Source organism: Lissotriton vulgaris, chromosome 7 (genome assembly GCF_964263255.1).
Source record: "Lissotriton vulgaris chromosome 7, aLisVul1.2, whole genome shotgun sequence".
Classification (NCBI taxonomy): Eukaryota; Metazoa; Chordata; class Amphibia; order Caudata; family Salamandridae; genus Lissotriton; species Lissotriton vulgaris.
In genome coordinates, this window is record NC_141695.1 from 455,246,057 (window position 1) to 455,262,217 (window position 16,161).

Consider the following 16,161-nt stretch of genomic DNA (forward strand, 5'->3'; position numbering starts at 1 on the left):
AACACTGGGTCCATCCCTTACCTGGACGTGTTAGTTTCTTTGCAAAACAACCAATTTCAAACAGACGTATACTCCAAAGAGACAGATAGAAACAACATGCTGATCTTTGACAGTTGTCATCCAATGTCTTTAAAACGCCACTTACCATACTCACAACTGTTGAGGATGAAAAGAATTTCATCTAGTGATCAAATTTATGAGAAAAATGCAAACCTCATGATTACTAAATTTCGAGAACGGAAATACCCTGATAACATTTTGGAGGAAGCAAAAACTAGAACCCTAGCCATCCCCAGGGAAGAGTTGCTGAAAACACGCACCAAGGATTCGACTGAAAACAGACCAGTGTTTGTATCTAAATATTCTACCTTGAGCTTCCAAATGAAGAAAGTCATTCTAAAGAACTGGGAAATGATTGAGAAAGAACCTGACTTCAGTGGATTATTCAGCAAACCACTGTTTGCCTATCAAAGGTCTAAAAATTTAAAGGATTTCATTGAAAAAGAGGCACGCAAAAAATTGGAAAAATATACAGGAACTATTCCATGTGCAAACTGTGGCCATTGCAACAACATCATACGTGGTACCAGCATTAACCACCCAACGACAGGAAAACTCATTAACCTTTATACCAACGCCACATGTGACACCAAAAATGTAGTATACCTGCTGAAATGTCCATGTGGACTCCCTTATGTGGGGAAGACAGAGCGAAAAATCAAAACTCGTTTAACAGAACACAAGAGTACTATCAGAAACAAATCTACCAAAGCCCCGGTAGCTGCCCATTACATTTCAAATGGCCATAACATCAGCCAAATCCGTTTTCTGGTTTTGGAGTGTGTTCCTGCAAGGCAAGGCTGCGACAACAGAAAAAGATTACTGCAAAGAGAAATGTTCTGGATCAAAAAACTAAATTCCAGCAACCCCATGGGGTTAAATGAACGCCTTGAATATAGTAGCTTCCTGTGACGAACTATTATCCCAGACTTATTATTTACATTACTGTCTTTTCATTTAACATGCTTTAATGTTGGATTTTCTGCAAGTAACAAGATCTCATATTGTTTGCATTGAGAGTTATATACCATCACGAGTGTTTTTACCATCTAAAATGTCGTAGTATGCTGGTATATTGGTTTTCAACCATCTCAAGATGGCCGCGATTTTAACCATTCCTTTAGATATACCTTCCATTTAGGTTTCAAACGAACTATGGCCACATTTAAGTACAGCGGTAACGTTTGATTTTATGTACATTTACTTCATGTACCTTCGTTTATATTCTTCCAACTATTTTTCCTACTATACTCTCTTCCGGGTCACGTGGTTACTCCTTCATAACATACGCTACACGCATGCGCGAGCGAACGCGATCACGAGCATAGAGCGGAGTTGCGCTTTACGAACTGGTCAGACCGGTAAGATTCCTCGAACATTTTACTGCAACAGTATGCTAACAGACTTAGTTGAGCGCGCGTTTTCGCCTATAATTTGTCAGCCGAGACGGACGCCGTTAGCGGCGCTTTAACTGCATGCAAGTGAAAGAATTAGTCCACTGGCCACCCACACCTGAGCACTTCACGAGCCTTTTAGAGAAACGAAGGTAGTCACGTAGTAGCAATGTATTGGGCCACATGAAGCTGGTATTTCGATACCCTTCTCACACTTGAATGTAATTGGACGTTTTACCAGCTGATTTTACCATACTGATACTCTCCTATTTTTCACTGGAACTTTCACCCTTTTCACGCTTTTAATATGAGAACACGCTTGCTAATAGAATTTCCTGATAATCATTGTTTCCGTTTTTACCATTCTTTTGTTTAGTTTAATATGATTGTGGACTGCTTCCCCATCATTGATTATACCTCATCTTTGATTTTACCCCACAGAAATGTATTTCCCCTGATGAAGTGCTGTTGAGCACGAAATGCATTGGGTCTATAATCACTTTGTGGATCAACAATTATGCATTGACAAACATTGAAACGATACATGGCTGTGATGTAACAGCCTCACCTTAAAGAAAAGAACAAAGTCTCAAATTATAAGCGAATAAATATGTATAATTGAAAGTTCATCTTGACTTATTATCGTCATTGCCGAATCAAGGTGAACCATTGTTGACAAGGGATTGATTTCCCCAAAAGAGTGCGACTGGATACCCTGCCAAACCTGGCAGCATTCATTTGTTAGTTCTCCATGCATGCCATGGATAGAGTGGAAAGCTTATTTTTTAAATTACATTGAGACATTAGATGCAAATGGTAAAATGAAACCTCCAGAAAAAAAGGTATATTTTTACATTGTTTGGGACCCGAGGGTTTGAAAGCTTTCAATCAATTACCTGTGTCACAAGCCAGTGGTGATTTGAATGTATTTGATAAAGCATTGCATGACTTTGATAAGTATTGTTCTCCGAAAGTATGTATAGGTATTTCAAGGTATAAGTTTTTCCAGAGAAAGCAACTGAGTGAGGAAACAGTTGACAATTTTGTTTCTGCTCCTAAGACTTTGGCTTTGGATTGTAAATTTGGAAACTTGCAAGTAGATCTAATTAGAGATCAGGTAGTTATGCATTCAAGTAATGAAACCATCCAAGAAAGACTTTGGATAAATGGAGATGAAAATTTAGATTTTGTAATAGCTATTGTGAGGAAGGCAGAACTTTCTTGTAGGAGTGCACAGCAAGTCAAGGGTAAAGATGCATCTATGAGTAAAGAAATTGTGTCCAAGATTAACTCAAAATCTGAAAATAAGAGTAAAGATTTTCTAAAAAAGAAACAAACCTTTAATCCAAAAGGTAGTATTGAAGAACTTAAGGGAAATTTAGAGTGTTATAGGTGCAATAGCAAATCTCATTTGGGTAATAACAAGAACTGTCCTGGTTTAAAGCAAAAGTGTTCTAACTGTGGTTTGGTAGGGCATTTTACGTCTGCATGCAAAAGGAGTAAGGGCAAACAAAAGGTGAAATGCATTGAGCAAAGTGATAACAGTGAGGATGATGGTTGCTCAAATGACTCAAATAATTGTTCGTTTGTTTTGAATGTCAAGGAATCTAAAGTTGTGTTGAATATTGATGGCACATCCATAAAAAAAAACAGTGTGTGACATGGTCATTGGCGGTGTTAAAATTAATATGTATTCTGACTCAGGTTCACCGTATTCCATTATAAGTGAGTCAGTATGGAAAAAATCGTTTGTGAATAGATTGGGTAACCATTTAGAAAAGACGGATATTAGTCCTGAAGGATATTCAGGTGGGAGAATAGATATCTTATGATTTAGAACGTTAGTTTTCAGGTTCAAGAATAGAAAATGTGTCACAAAGCTTTATATTTCCAAAAAAGGTCCTTCAGTTCTTAGTTGGTTTGATCAGGGAAAACTTGATATCATTTTAAATCCTAACAGTCCTAATCCTGTAATGTTAGTAGATGAGCAGAATGGTGTTTCTGCAATGATGTTAAACAAATTTCCGAATGTTTTCCAAAAAAATATTGGGAAGTTAACTAATTTTAAACATGAAATTCGTTTGAAAGAGAATGCGTGCCCTAAAGTACACAAAGCACGGAATATTCCTTTTGCTGTTCGAGAGGAAGTAAAAAATGAGTTGGATGCTTTAGTCAAGGATGGCATCATAGAAAGAATTGAATCGTCAGAATGGGTTTCCCCCATTATGGTTGCTAGACGGGCCAATGGTAAGGGCAGACTTTGCATTGACTTGCGCCATCTAAATAAAAATATTGTTATAGATCAATTTCCGCTTCCTCGTATTTCAGAATTGCTATCATCTGTTGGTGGGTCAAACTTCTTTTCAACCGTAGACTTGTCGGCTGCCTACCACCAGATAGAACTACATGAAAATAGTAAAGATCTCACTGCCTTCATCACCCCGTTTAGTGTTTCAAGTTTAACAGGATGCCTTTTGGGTTGGCGTCGGTAGCTGCCATTTTTCAAAGGGTAATGCAAGACATTTTAAAGAATTGCAAAGAAGCTGTTTGTTTTCTGGACCACATATTAGTATTCAGTGACAGCAAAGAAAAACACATTTCTGCTTTAGAGAATGTCTTGGATGCACTTAACCTTCATGGTCTTACTATCAAGCATGAAAAATGTAAGTTTGGTGTTCATTCAGTAAATTATTTAGGCCATGAATTATGCGAAGAGGGAATTAAGCCTAAATCTGATCTGTTGGAAGCTATTAAGTCTGCACCGCATCCCCAGTCTAAAGATGATTTGAGGTCATTTTTAGGGTTAGTTGAGTTCTACGCTGTACCAAATTTTTCTTGTACAACATTTAACATTAGACAGCTGATCAAGAACAGGGTTACCTTTTTGTGGTCAGAGGAGTGTGAAAAAAAATTTAATGATGTGAAAAGTGCAATATGTTCTGCTACTGCTCTGTCTTGTTTTGATCCTTCTTTGCAAAATATTATCACCATGGATGCAAGCTCAAAAGGGCTAGGTGCGGTACTTGCACAAAGAACCAAAAGTGGTAAAGAACTCATTATTGCGCATACTTCCAGGGCTCTCACTCCTTCTGAAGAGAAGTATTCCACGATTGAGAGGGAAACTTTAGCATGTGTGTGGGCGCTGGAGCACTTTAGGGTGTTTGTATGGGGTAAGGAGTGTCTATTGAGAAGTGACCATAAACCTTTGGTACGCTTACTTACTACGGAGGGCATGTTAAAAGCCTCTGCATACATTGCACGTATGTCAATGCGTTTACAGGATTTTATTTATGATATACAATATGTACCAGGGAGAGATAATGTTTCTGCAGATTTCTTGACTAGGATGCGTTTACCCATTCAGGAAGATCTGTATAATGAGTGGGATGATTTTCATGTTGCCATGGTTCATGATGAAGGCCCTATGTCGATTGATCAAACTCTATGGTGAGATAAATTTGAGGAGGATGATATTTTGAGAAATGTTGCAGACTGCATTGCTGGTGTTTGGCCTGATAGGAAGTATATCAGTTCAGAGCTTAGGAGTTTCTGGGAAGTGAGCTCTGAGCTTTCATGTGATGAAAATATCATCAAGAGAGGTGAACGTATTGTTCCACCCAATGGTGTAAGAAAAACCATAGTGTTACAAGGTCATGATGGCCATAGTGGTATTGTCAGGACTAAACAGCAAGTTAAGAATTTATTTTGGTGGCCAGGCATGGATTTGTTTATTGAACGTATAGTCAGGGAATGTGTTATTTGTGCAAATTCTGACAAGTCTTTGACTACACTTAAACCCAACATGGGTGAGCACATTATTCCTGACAATCCGTGGGAGACCATTGCTATGGACATTATGGGTCCCATTGGTTGTGACTCAAAGTATATCATTGCAGCTATTGATATTTTTTCTAAATTGCCAGTCATCAAGGTTGTTAAGAAAATAGACACTGATGCTGTACTGTGTTTTTTAGATAGAGTTTTTACTGAAGAGGGTTTACCTGTTAGACTCATGACTGACAATGGAGTACAATTCAATTCTAACAAGGCTAAAGATTACTTTGGAAGATTGGGAATAATACATTCCACTACTTCTCTATATACTCCTAGTGGAAATGGGGTTATAGAAAGATTTAATAGAGTTCTCAAAAGTGCAATACAATCAGTTGGAAATGAAGGTACGAAATGGGAATTGGAAGTTCTTAAGAAAGTATGGATGTACAGAACCCCAGTGAATTCCATGACTGGATGTTCTCCATTTGAAATCATGAGGGGAAGACTTCCTAGAACTAAGGTGAATCTGTCATGGTTAGTTAAATCCACTTCTTCCAATGTAGATTTAGAGAAAGTTAAAGAAAATCTTGCTCATACTCATAGTATTAATAAAAAATACTTTGATGGGAAATTTGGTTCTAAAGTTGATCCGAAAGTGGAAGTTGGCATGTTGGTTAAAGTAAAAAAAACATGGAAGGTTAAAAAGGGAGAAAGTTTGTTCATGGGTCCTTTAGAGGTCATGGAAGTTTTGAAAAATTCAGTAAGGTTGTCGGATAATAAAGTATGGAATCTCAGCAGGATTGCTATTCTTAAAGCTGATAAAACGATTTATAACAAGACTTTTAGCTCGAACCATTCAGATTATTCTTATTTAGATTGGATGGTAATGCAATTTGTGATGAAGATGGAACAATGGTCAGTAGTCCAGGTGTGGGGAGTGAAGGTAGTTCTTCTTGTCAAAATGTAAATATTCAATCTGTTAATAATAATGATGTTATCCTGCAGAAAAGAACAACAAGAAAACCTAAGTGGATGTCTGATTGTATTGCTTTTGTCAAAGGAAAATTAGAAGCTTAATATGAAACTGTAATTGAAGTTTTTTTTTGTGTGTGTTTTTTTTTATTTTTATTGTACTTATTGATTTGTTTTGTTTTATTAAGGGAGGAAGGTGTGTCATGTTACACGCGCCTTCTCACATGCTATTTCTCGTGCTTACTTGTCATCTATAGTAAGCTATTATTCAAAGGTTTATGTCTCAGGCCACGGCACGATCTGTGATCGTGCCGTTCAGCTGGAGACATACGGTTAAGTCAGTTGTTGTGCGCTGACCGGTTCTGCAAGATGTGTAGCCGGTGGTGCTTCCTTATCTTCGAATAAACTTATGATTATTTCAACTAATTGAGTGTGCTATACTCAACAGAGAGACAGGCTTTTCAGGCCAGAGAAGCCCATCAGATTGCAGTAGGATCACATCCTCGGTAATTTAGGCAAGGCAGACTGGAGCAGTTGCATGTTTCCTCGAAACAGATTATTAGCATGGTTTCCACTCACTTAATTCAATCACCATTTTAGCATTTCCCTGCACCTTTATTTTAATATACATTTTCCCTTTTTTAATATACATTTTCCTTTGTGCATCTCTGAAGATCTACTCTTCACTGACTTTCATCTATGTGACATTGGGCGCGAACACCACTTCTCAGCATCTCCTTGTATTCTAGAGCTTGAGGAAGGTAACTGGGTACTTCCCGGGTTCACTACTGATGTTCCCTTACAAAACATCAATCAGTGGCGGCTGGTGCAGAAGGGGGGTAAAAAACATATTTAACACTCACCTCTGCAGGGCCTCCGTCTCCCCTCTGTTGTTTCTCCTCCGCTTCTCTTCCTGACTCCTGGAAACAGGAAGCACACAGGCTCCCCTAAGCCATCACAACACTATTGTCACCAGTATAGCAGTAGCATTGAGGTTGGTCTGAGAGGTCTGGTTTGGCATTCAGACAGGGAATAGGAGCCTATATATGTTATTCAGCTAGACTGTGGAATGCAGCCGGGTGGAGAACATGCTAAGGGCAGACAGCCCAGCCCCACCCCGCCTGCTCTAACCTCGTTCACACTGTAATAACATTGTGTTATTACCACTTTATTTTTCCTTTTTTGCACTGCTGAAAAGCAGTGAGGCAAGCTCCTCCACCTTAGTGGATGAACTGCCGCATGCATTAAGGATAAAAAGGTTGGTGATTATTACATTCTGTCACCACTATTACTCATCGCACTCCGGTCTGCTTTCTCTCTCATGGTCCAAATCCCCTTATTCTCTTTTACAAACATTCTGTGGGAGATTCCTATTTGTCTGCCTATTGTTCCCACTTGGTGTAGAATGTTGGAGTAGCATCGAAATTCCCTCTTTCAACATGGCTCACAACAAGGTTGTGGGAGCAGCTGAACAGCTCTCAGAGTACGTGTAGCGACAGCAGTTTTACACAATGCTGTGCTGGAAGACAGATGTTAAACTTGGGATTCTTCTTCGCTTCCCAAGTGAGAGCCAGGATGTCTATAATGAGGGCATGATCAAACCTTATAAGAAGCCCTTTCCATGATGATGGTCAGTCAATAGGATGCAATAATTCCTTAATGTTATGTTATGTTCTTTATCCCCTCATTTCGTTTATATTCCAAATATTTGCTTCTTCATTCTTCAACCCACCAGATGTCCTGACTCCTACCATATTGCCAGTGTGATGCTATTCAATATATATCTGCTTCTGCCTGTTGCAATAGCCTCTTTATCAGTCAACATATTTACCCCTTCTTCTAACTCAATAGTATTCTGAATGTTGCTTGCCATGGCCAAATTAACTTTATCTATGCTTTTCATGTAATTTCTACCTGACATTAGGGCAGATGCCTTTCGCAACAATTTAGAGACCTTCACAAATTATTGACTCATGTTTATGAAAACAGTTCATTGCCAAGTACCCCAATAGCTCACTCACTCTATGTTTAAAAGTGCTCCGCTGCTCTCAGCCCCAGCTCTGTTTAGCCCCTACTGCAAAGATCTTTACAGATGCTTGGGTCTATACAGTGGCGTCTCCTACGCTAAGGCAGAGGACTGTTGCCCCACTGCTTACAGCAGTGATGTAAAGACAACTTAAAATTATAATAACTTGTTATCATTTTGTTTGCCTGTTGCTGCAGCTTTGTGGGCCGGCGGGGCTGCTCTGCTTACAGATCAGGGAGAAGGGAGAAGTGGTGGTCTTTTGGGCCGGCCAAACATTCATGAGCACATTCCCTGTTCTCATGCAGGCCACATTACAGCCTTCATTGAGAACATGCCCAGGCCCCCATTCCCTGGCTGAGCACCAATCCACGGCACTCAGGCCAGTCACAAGTGCCCCCACCCTGATCCCTGCCCGTCGCCACTGGGTCTATGTCTTACATAGATTTGGATGGATTATTACTATGAACTGTCTAGAACTGACCATCCGGCATGGTGCTCTGCCCCCTTTCCACCACCTCAGTTTCTGCAGACTGTCACTGGTGGACATTCTTATGTACTGCTTAGTAAAGCTGTGCACCACATTTCACATTAAAATGTTCTAACAATCAAATCATTCTAATTGTTAATGCCTTGCAAGGATGGCGATTACTATTAAAGATTATTTGTTTTCAGTGTTTGGACAGAAAGTGAGGAAATATCCTTCCAGAATTTGATTATGTGAATGTAGCCTTTTATTACCCTATAGTTTTCTGAGAAGAGTTCTTTAACATTTGACTTTCAGATATTTCTATCTCAGAGAGTCCACGGACTCACCTGGATCGGACTGTCAAAGAATAAAATGGGCTTGTTTATATGGGAAGATGGAACTGTTTTGATGAATGAAACTGCGTAAGTATTGAGGTTGGAGATACAAAGATATTCGGATGGTGGAACTAATTATGTGAACCTCTGATTACTTAAATGCTTATCTCTTGAATTTAGGGATGTAATCTTTGTTGAAAAAAGTGGACATAGTAAGTGTCTCATCTCATGAGTTAACAACTTTGAAATAAGGTATAATATGCTGAGTTGATGATTTTACCGCATCACTTTCTACATGTTTTTCATTTCCTATATCTCTTCACACATACATTTCAGTAGGTTTGCCCTGCTGGAATCTATTAGGGAAAAAATGCAAGAGTGGGATAATTATCACAGTTAGCACTGAACCTGTAACCAGCTCATTAATTGTTAACTCTATCTGTCTTATCTGGCTGTTGTCCTGGAGGTAAGAGAGTGAATGTGACATGTCTTCAGGGTCACGTTTTCAATATGCACCCTTGTGTTTACGCCACACAAGCCAAAGTAACAAACACCAGGTATAGTATTCTTTTCTAAACAAGGCCTGAGCAGTAAAATCTGCTCTGCTCACAAAGTTTGCAGAGTTTTCTGCACTCTGCACTCCATGGAGCACTCTGAGTTCTGAAAATCTCTGCTTCGCATAGCAGAGTTTTTTCCTTACTCGTGCTCATCATCGTCAAGGTGTTAAGCACATGCGAGGAAATCCACTTCTGGGAGAGACTTCTCAGCGCAGGCTTTTGGATCTCTCAAAGAGGACAGTCACGGATGGTTGTGACCGCTCACATTTAGAAACCTTGCATTCACATTGAGAAAGCTGCCGCTCGAGTAGAACATCTACTCAAGCAGCAGAAAAGAAGCAGTGCTCTATTGTGCTGCGCCTGGTGCCATTCACACTGATTTTACAGCGAGAGAAAAAAAACACGAGCCAGAAAATCAATGCGAATGGCGTGACCAAACACTCTGCGTCCCCTGAGGAACTCTGCGTGGCACAGCAGGGTTTTTTAGCCACTTTGCAGGAGCTCCCGAACTCCGCCCAGGACTAATCTAAACTATGTTATGTTGCCTCAGCTAACAGAGCTTACAAGGTAAACAGGGTCTTATCAAACTAACCTGTTTAACCTTTTGGTATGATTCTTTTTGGCAGGGATAAACAGACAGCTTAAACAGTGATATACTTAAGGGCTCATTCTGAGGTCTGTTACAATGCTGATTTGACCTGAAACAAGAACAAGATTTATCATCCAAGTGAAGATTACAAGTTCCAGGAAAAACAACACACATGCGGAAATTTCCCCCTTCACATTTCACCAGGAAATACCTGGTGAAATGTTAAGGAGGGTGGGGGTGCCTAGAAAGAGGGTCAACACTCATTCTGATACCAACATTTCTAATTAAGAGGCAGATCAATTTTTATTGATTGAGTGATTACTGCACCATACGATATCTGTAATTAGGAGGTGCAGTATTTTCGACCTGTTTTCTTCAATTAGTCTTTATTCAATTATAAACAATCATAAAAGACATATGTACAAAAATACATTAAAAAAAACAAATTGGTTGGTAAAACATAAAATATCAAAAATAAAATCAATTAAATCCATATTCAAATCTTTTCTCAGTACATAAAAAATTTCCATCATCAAGGGTAAATAGTGTTGAAACCAAAAGATAGATCCACCATTAAATGCAACAGGAAATTTGCAAGGAGTAAGCACATATTAACCTATTTATATTAGAGAGTACTGAAACACCAAACTCAGCACCCTGTTACAAGTTAGAAGATACAGTTTTAAAGTGATTACATAAATACATAATTAAATAGGTACGTAGTGCCCGGCATCCTGATCCATTTTATGGCCCATGTGTCCAACTCCAAAATTTTGCCATAACCACCACTACCACTTTGCTGGTGTCAGATTTTATATTACGCAAAGCCATTTGGGAGGATCTTGTTCCCAATGTGGCGCAAATTGGCTTGAGCCATTTTTTGCGAGGCGCCTTGTATGCACGGCAGACGAAGAGGATATTCAACAGAGTCTCTTCCCCACATAAACAGGAGTGACAGAGTCAGTCTTGAACAGGCCCCCAGTTTTTAGTAAGCATTTCTATAGGGAGGCTTCCCACTCTAAATTGGTGGTAAAGCTTACTGTATTAATATTATTATTATTATTATTATGTTTCTTATATAGCGCCTGAATCGACCCCCGAAAGGGTATCTCCGCGCTTGCCTTGGGAACCCGTCCTGGCTTTTCCCTGTGAGATAGCCCCTACAGGGCATCCCCGAGGTGAAAGCCAGGCATCCCGCCGCGGGGGGGGCGTTGTGGAGATTAAGCAAGCTTAATGCCCAGAGTTGCAGAGTGTGAACCCATGATTAGGTCAGGCACCAAAGCGAGAATTATCGAGTCCATGGACATTTGAGCTCAAGACCCTGCCGCGTCGGGAATTGAACCCTGGTCCCGGGTCTGACCTCTGCTTCAGGGTCTGCCTGCTCTAACCAGTGAGCCACACTTCTCCATCCAAAGCTAGTAATGATGTCCCAATAGTCCTCCATTCTATGGTCAATTTTGTGGCACAGAAAGAGGCCTGTTAAGGAATCTCCGTTCACCCGAGAAAAGGATCGCTGCCAGATCATCTCCCTATATAAGGCTTTGAATTCCGCTATTGGGGGAAACGAGTTTCCTTCTGGGTCCCGCCATAAATGGGTGAGGCCCATACTTGAAAGAGCCACCTTAATCTTGTGTAACCATGTAATCTTATTGGGTTCATCAGCCTCTCTAATTTTCTCAAGTGCCTGCGCATAGTCTGCCAACTCCGGGGTAGTCCAAAGCCGTCGCCAATAGGCAAGAGGTCTGAAACCCGATTCCTCTTCAAGAGAAATACACCCAAGGTCGATCAATAACGGCCTTAAACGTGTTGACATTGGGAGACAAGTCAATGCCCTCAGGAACTTGTTCTGAGCTTGGACTAAAAAAGATAAATTTTCGAACCCCCAGAGTTTTGCTCCATAGATTATTGAGGCTCTAACCTTTACTTGATAAATAGACATTACCAGGGCCACTGGTTTGGTTAAGGATAGACCTGTTTACTTATAACGAAGACCTTTCTCTTAGCATCCTCTGTTCTCCTGATCACGTCATGTTCAAATTGTAGCACAATTTGAAATACATTTTTGGGATAAACCCATCAATTATGATATAAGCAGCTAATCAAAATAATGAGAGAGGGAATACTAAATTCTGCTCTTTTTCCAACATCCTCATTTGGCGATTCTTTTGAATAAAGTAAGTCATCAACGAGAATGAGAGTCAGGTGCAGAAGGAGCATCTAGATTGACAGTTGATCCTCTTCATCACTCTTCTACCTGCGCCTTTCACAAATGAGAGAGCTGCATAGACCATGCTCATCTGTGATTAACCATCTGCTCCAGACTGTGCAGCACATTCTTAGATTTGGTAACATGATCTGGGTATTACCTGTCATTGTTTATGTAATAAAGTTATCTCTACAAGCGGCTTTAGTGGCATTGTTTTCTTGGGTGGTTCCATTGTTCTAAGGGTACTCCATAGGCTCATTTTGCGTCGGTTGCATGATGCAGCTTCTGCGGAGGATTTATTTCCGTTTTGATTTCCGTTTTGATTTACCTTCACTGTTTTTTTCTCATTGCTGCGGACACAGGTAAGGGTCAATTACAGTATTTTGTACCCAGAAGGCTGCCTCTTTAAATATAGACATAAACATGCCACCCTTGTCTTGGCAGCACAATGGGCACATTTCCCAGCATGGGCTGATATGTGTAAATTTGTCTTATGAGTTTAGCTTGGTTTTCTTGAATCAGACCTCTTCTTAGCTCATTCCCAAAGTTCCAGGTAAATTCTTCGATACCGACCTTGAAAGGCAGGGAAGTCATACACAAGTGAGTATTACTATGTCTCTAAACATATCTCCCATTGAGCGCCAGAAGGCTGTCTTGCGCAGAGTTCTAGGGGCCAGACTATCAGGCTGATGGGTCTATGCTTCCCTTTGTCAGACCACCAGCAGATTTCAGGAGCACTATTGTATTTAATTGTTTGGGGGGAAAAGTATATTTATGAATAAAGTTCATGTTATGATTGTTTGCTGTATTAAATATGTGGTGGCATAAGTCAATGATACAAAATGTAATGGGCAACCCAAACAACCCTTGAGGGCTTGGGCAAAGTAAATGGTAGGGTACAAGTGCCGTCAAGGAATTTATTCACGTATTATGATTTAAATTATTGGTATACTAAGTTGGTGAGGTCAAATAAAAGATAACCTTAGGTGGTAATCAATTCCAGCTATTGCATACTTTAATCTGATCGTGACAACAAATCAGGAAATCATAACTTTTCACATATTCAAATCATCAATGTAGAAATAAACAATGAAAGGGTGCATATAGAAAAATATTTGATTTTATCTTTTTCAAAAATGGGTACTTTTGTAAACATTCAATGAACAATGTGACCGAGAGGTGACATTAGCAATTGAGAACCTTCACTGTAACATTTAAAGACACCTTTCCTCTTATTACAAATTACAACAAGTTATGGAAGAAAAGATGTTGGTCGACGTTTCGGTCTCTTCGTTGCCATTCACAAGACCATCTTCAGGACAGTAATAATTGTTAATGTTGACCCCTATTACAATATAGAATAAAAGTGATTACTCTTTATTCATAAAAAACATAACAAACTAATTACAGTATAAATACAATATATCACCCATCTCTTACGCAAAAAACAAAGTAAAAACATTTTGCAGCTATTGATTGAACATATAGCTGCTATAGGTGAACAATCACCTTCTGTATACCTAAATTAAAACCTTAAAAAAATATTGAAAATATTTATGTTAAAAAAAGATGGTATAAGTAATGACAGATGGACTTATGGAACAATTCCAATCAACCCCTTGCTTAAATTAAAGCGAGAGAGGTAAAGATTAAGCTGCAACACGCACATTGCGGTTTGACAACTATTAGTGAGGCACGCTAATTCAATACGACAAATTTTCTCCATCTTTGAACCTGCAATAAAATTCAAGCATTTAGTCAATATGAGAGAACTCTTAACATATATATATGAAATAGTAGATCACTTGACTTTTTTCTGACTCATTACTCTACCTGCTATAGAATAACATAGGACCAATGTAGTCCTGAACCAGGAAATACACTTAACCTTTGTAATTGATCAGTAGGTACACATAAGAAATTAGATCAATCGAGATTCAAATATGATTGTTTAGTATTTGCCTCAATGTTTATTTAAGCTTTTCATTTAAGTATACAGAAGGCGATTGTTCACCTATAGCAGCTATATCTTCAATCAATAGCTACAAAATGTCTTCACTTTGTTTTTTGTGTAAGAGATGGGTGATATATTGAATTCATACTGTAATTAGTTTGATATGTTTTTTTTTATTTCAAATGTTTTTATTAAAATATAAAATGTGCATAGCAGAGGTTATATATACAGTACAGTATAGTAAACATAATTGAACTGTGGCGCCGTTGTCGTCAGAGGAGAAAAGGAGAAAAGGAAGATGAAAGAGGGGGGGGTTTCTTATCCAGTGTTTGGGGTGTTCAGGTGTGCGTCGAGGCGTTCCCACATCACCTCCTCAGCATTGTGCTCCTTTGAGAACTTGACGGTTATATTGTCTGCTCCTCTGAGAAATGTCACCCAGTTTATCCAAGTTTTAAAATTCGCTTTGGCTGTGTTTTTCCAGTTTGTCAGGATTACTTTTAGAGCTGCTGTTAGCAGTATGTCCATTAGGTCTCTTTCCTCTTTGCTGTTTAGGTCTGCTGTCATGTATTCCGTGGCAAGGCTCACAAAGCTGATCGTTATGTCTTTGTTGAAGATGTCATCGATGAAGTTGTTCACCCTTGACCAAAACTTCTTGACTTTGGGGCACTCGAAGATCAGGTGTTCTAGGGTGCCTTTCTCTTTTTCGCAGTCCTAGCAGCTATCAGTGTCTCTTATGCCAGCTTTGTGGAGTTTTGCCGGGGTCAAGTATGCTCTGTGGAGGAGCCAGAATTTTGTCTGTGCTAGTTGTGGGGTTATCTTATTTGTTGATGACGAACGCCACAGTTTGCTCTTTTCGTCCTCGTTTAGCCGCCTGTGCAGGAGTTGGTCCCTTGTGCTCGTTGTTTTCTTGTTCAATGCGGATGCAGTGGGGCTGAGGAGCTTGTATATTTTTGCAGTTTGGTGGCCCGTCGTGTTCAGGCTTTGCATGTATTTGATGATGGTAGGTTCTTCTTTGCTTAGGTTTGCTTTCGTTATGGCAGTTTTGATTTTCAGGAATGTGTATAGTTCACCTTCCGGGAGCGCGTGTAGTTGTTGCAGAGTCTGGAATGTTATTGGCGAGTGTTTTGCTTCTAGTTGGTTTGGTAGAGTTATTCCTTTCTCCATCCATGTTTCGTTGTGCAGTGTTTTCCCTTGGTACGTTATCTTCGTGTTGAGCCAGATTGATTCCCATGTTGCACCTTTCATTCTCTGTCCCATCTTTTTATCTATTTTCATTAGTGCCTCTATGGTGTGTTTCAGGATTGGGTTGAGTCTTTGGGGGTGTTTGTTTGCTGTGAGTAGCACTATAGGATTGATTCCCCCCAGGATGTTCCTTTCTACTTCCAGCCATACACGTTCGTAGCCTTGGGTGTTGGGGAGCCAGAATATTCCTTGCTTTGCTAAGCACGCAGTTTGGAAGTTCTTGAAGTTCGTTAGGTTGAGGCCACCCAGGTCTTTTGTTAGTCTCAGCTTTTGTAGATTGATTCTTGGCTTCTGATCTCTCCACACGAAGTTGTTTATGAGTTTGTCCAGTTTTTTATGGAAAGCATATGTCATTGCCAGCGGTAGCATGCTGAGTGTGTAGTTGATGGTGGGCGTGACCATCATTTTTATTGTTTCGATCCTGCCCCACCAGCTTATGTATTTGGGAGACCACAGGTCCAGTCTTTCCTTTATCCTTTTCAGGGCTGCGTCCTCGTTGTGTTCTAAGGTGGATTTTAGGTCTCTCCCGAACAGCAGGCCTAGGTATTTAAGGGGTTTTGTTTGCCAAGCCCGACCCGAGTCTCCA

The 16,161-nt window shown here is 39.8% G+C and overlaps 1 protein-coding gene across 4 annotated transcripts in view; it reads left to right on the plus strand.

Moving 5' to 3' along the window:
- LOC147701851 (CD209 antigen-like protein C) overlaps positions 1 to 16,161 on the plus strand; it is a 200,784-nt gene that overhangs the window by 111,067 nt on the left and 73,556 nt on the right. For all 4 annotated transcript variants that reach the window (XR_015297480.1, XR_015297481.1, XM_086930485.1 and 1 more), the window contains one exon: positions 9,008 to 9,114. Coding sequence is in view for 2 of the 4 variants with exons in the window: in XM_086930485.1 (XP_086786611.1) it covers positions 9,008 to 9,114 (107 nt within the window). In the remaining 2 variants the exon portion in view is untranslated. The remainder of the gene's footprint in view (positions 1 to 9,007; positions 9,115 to 16,161) is intronic.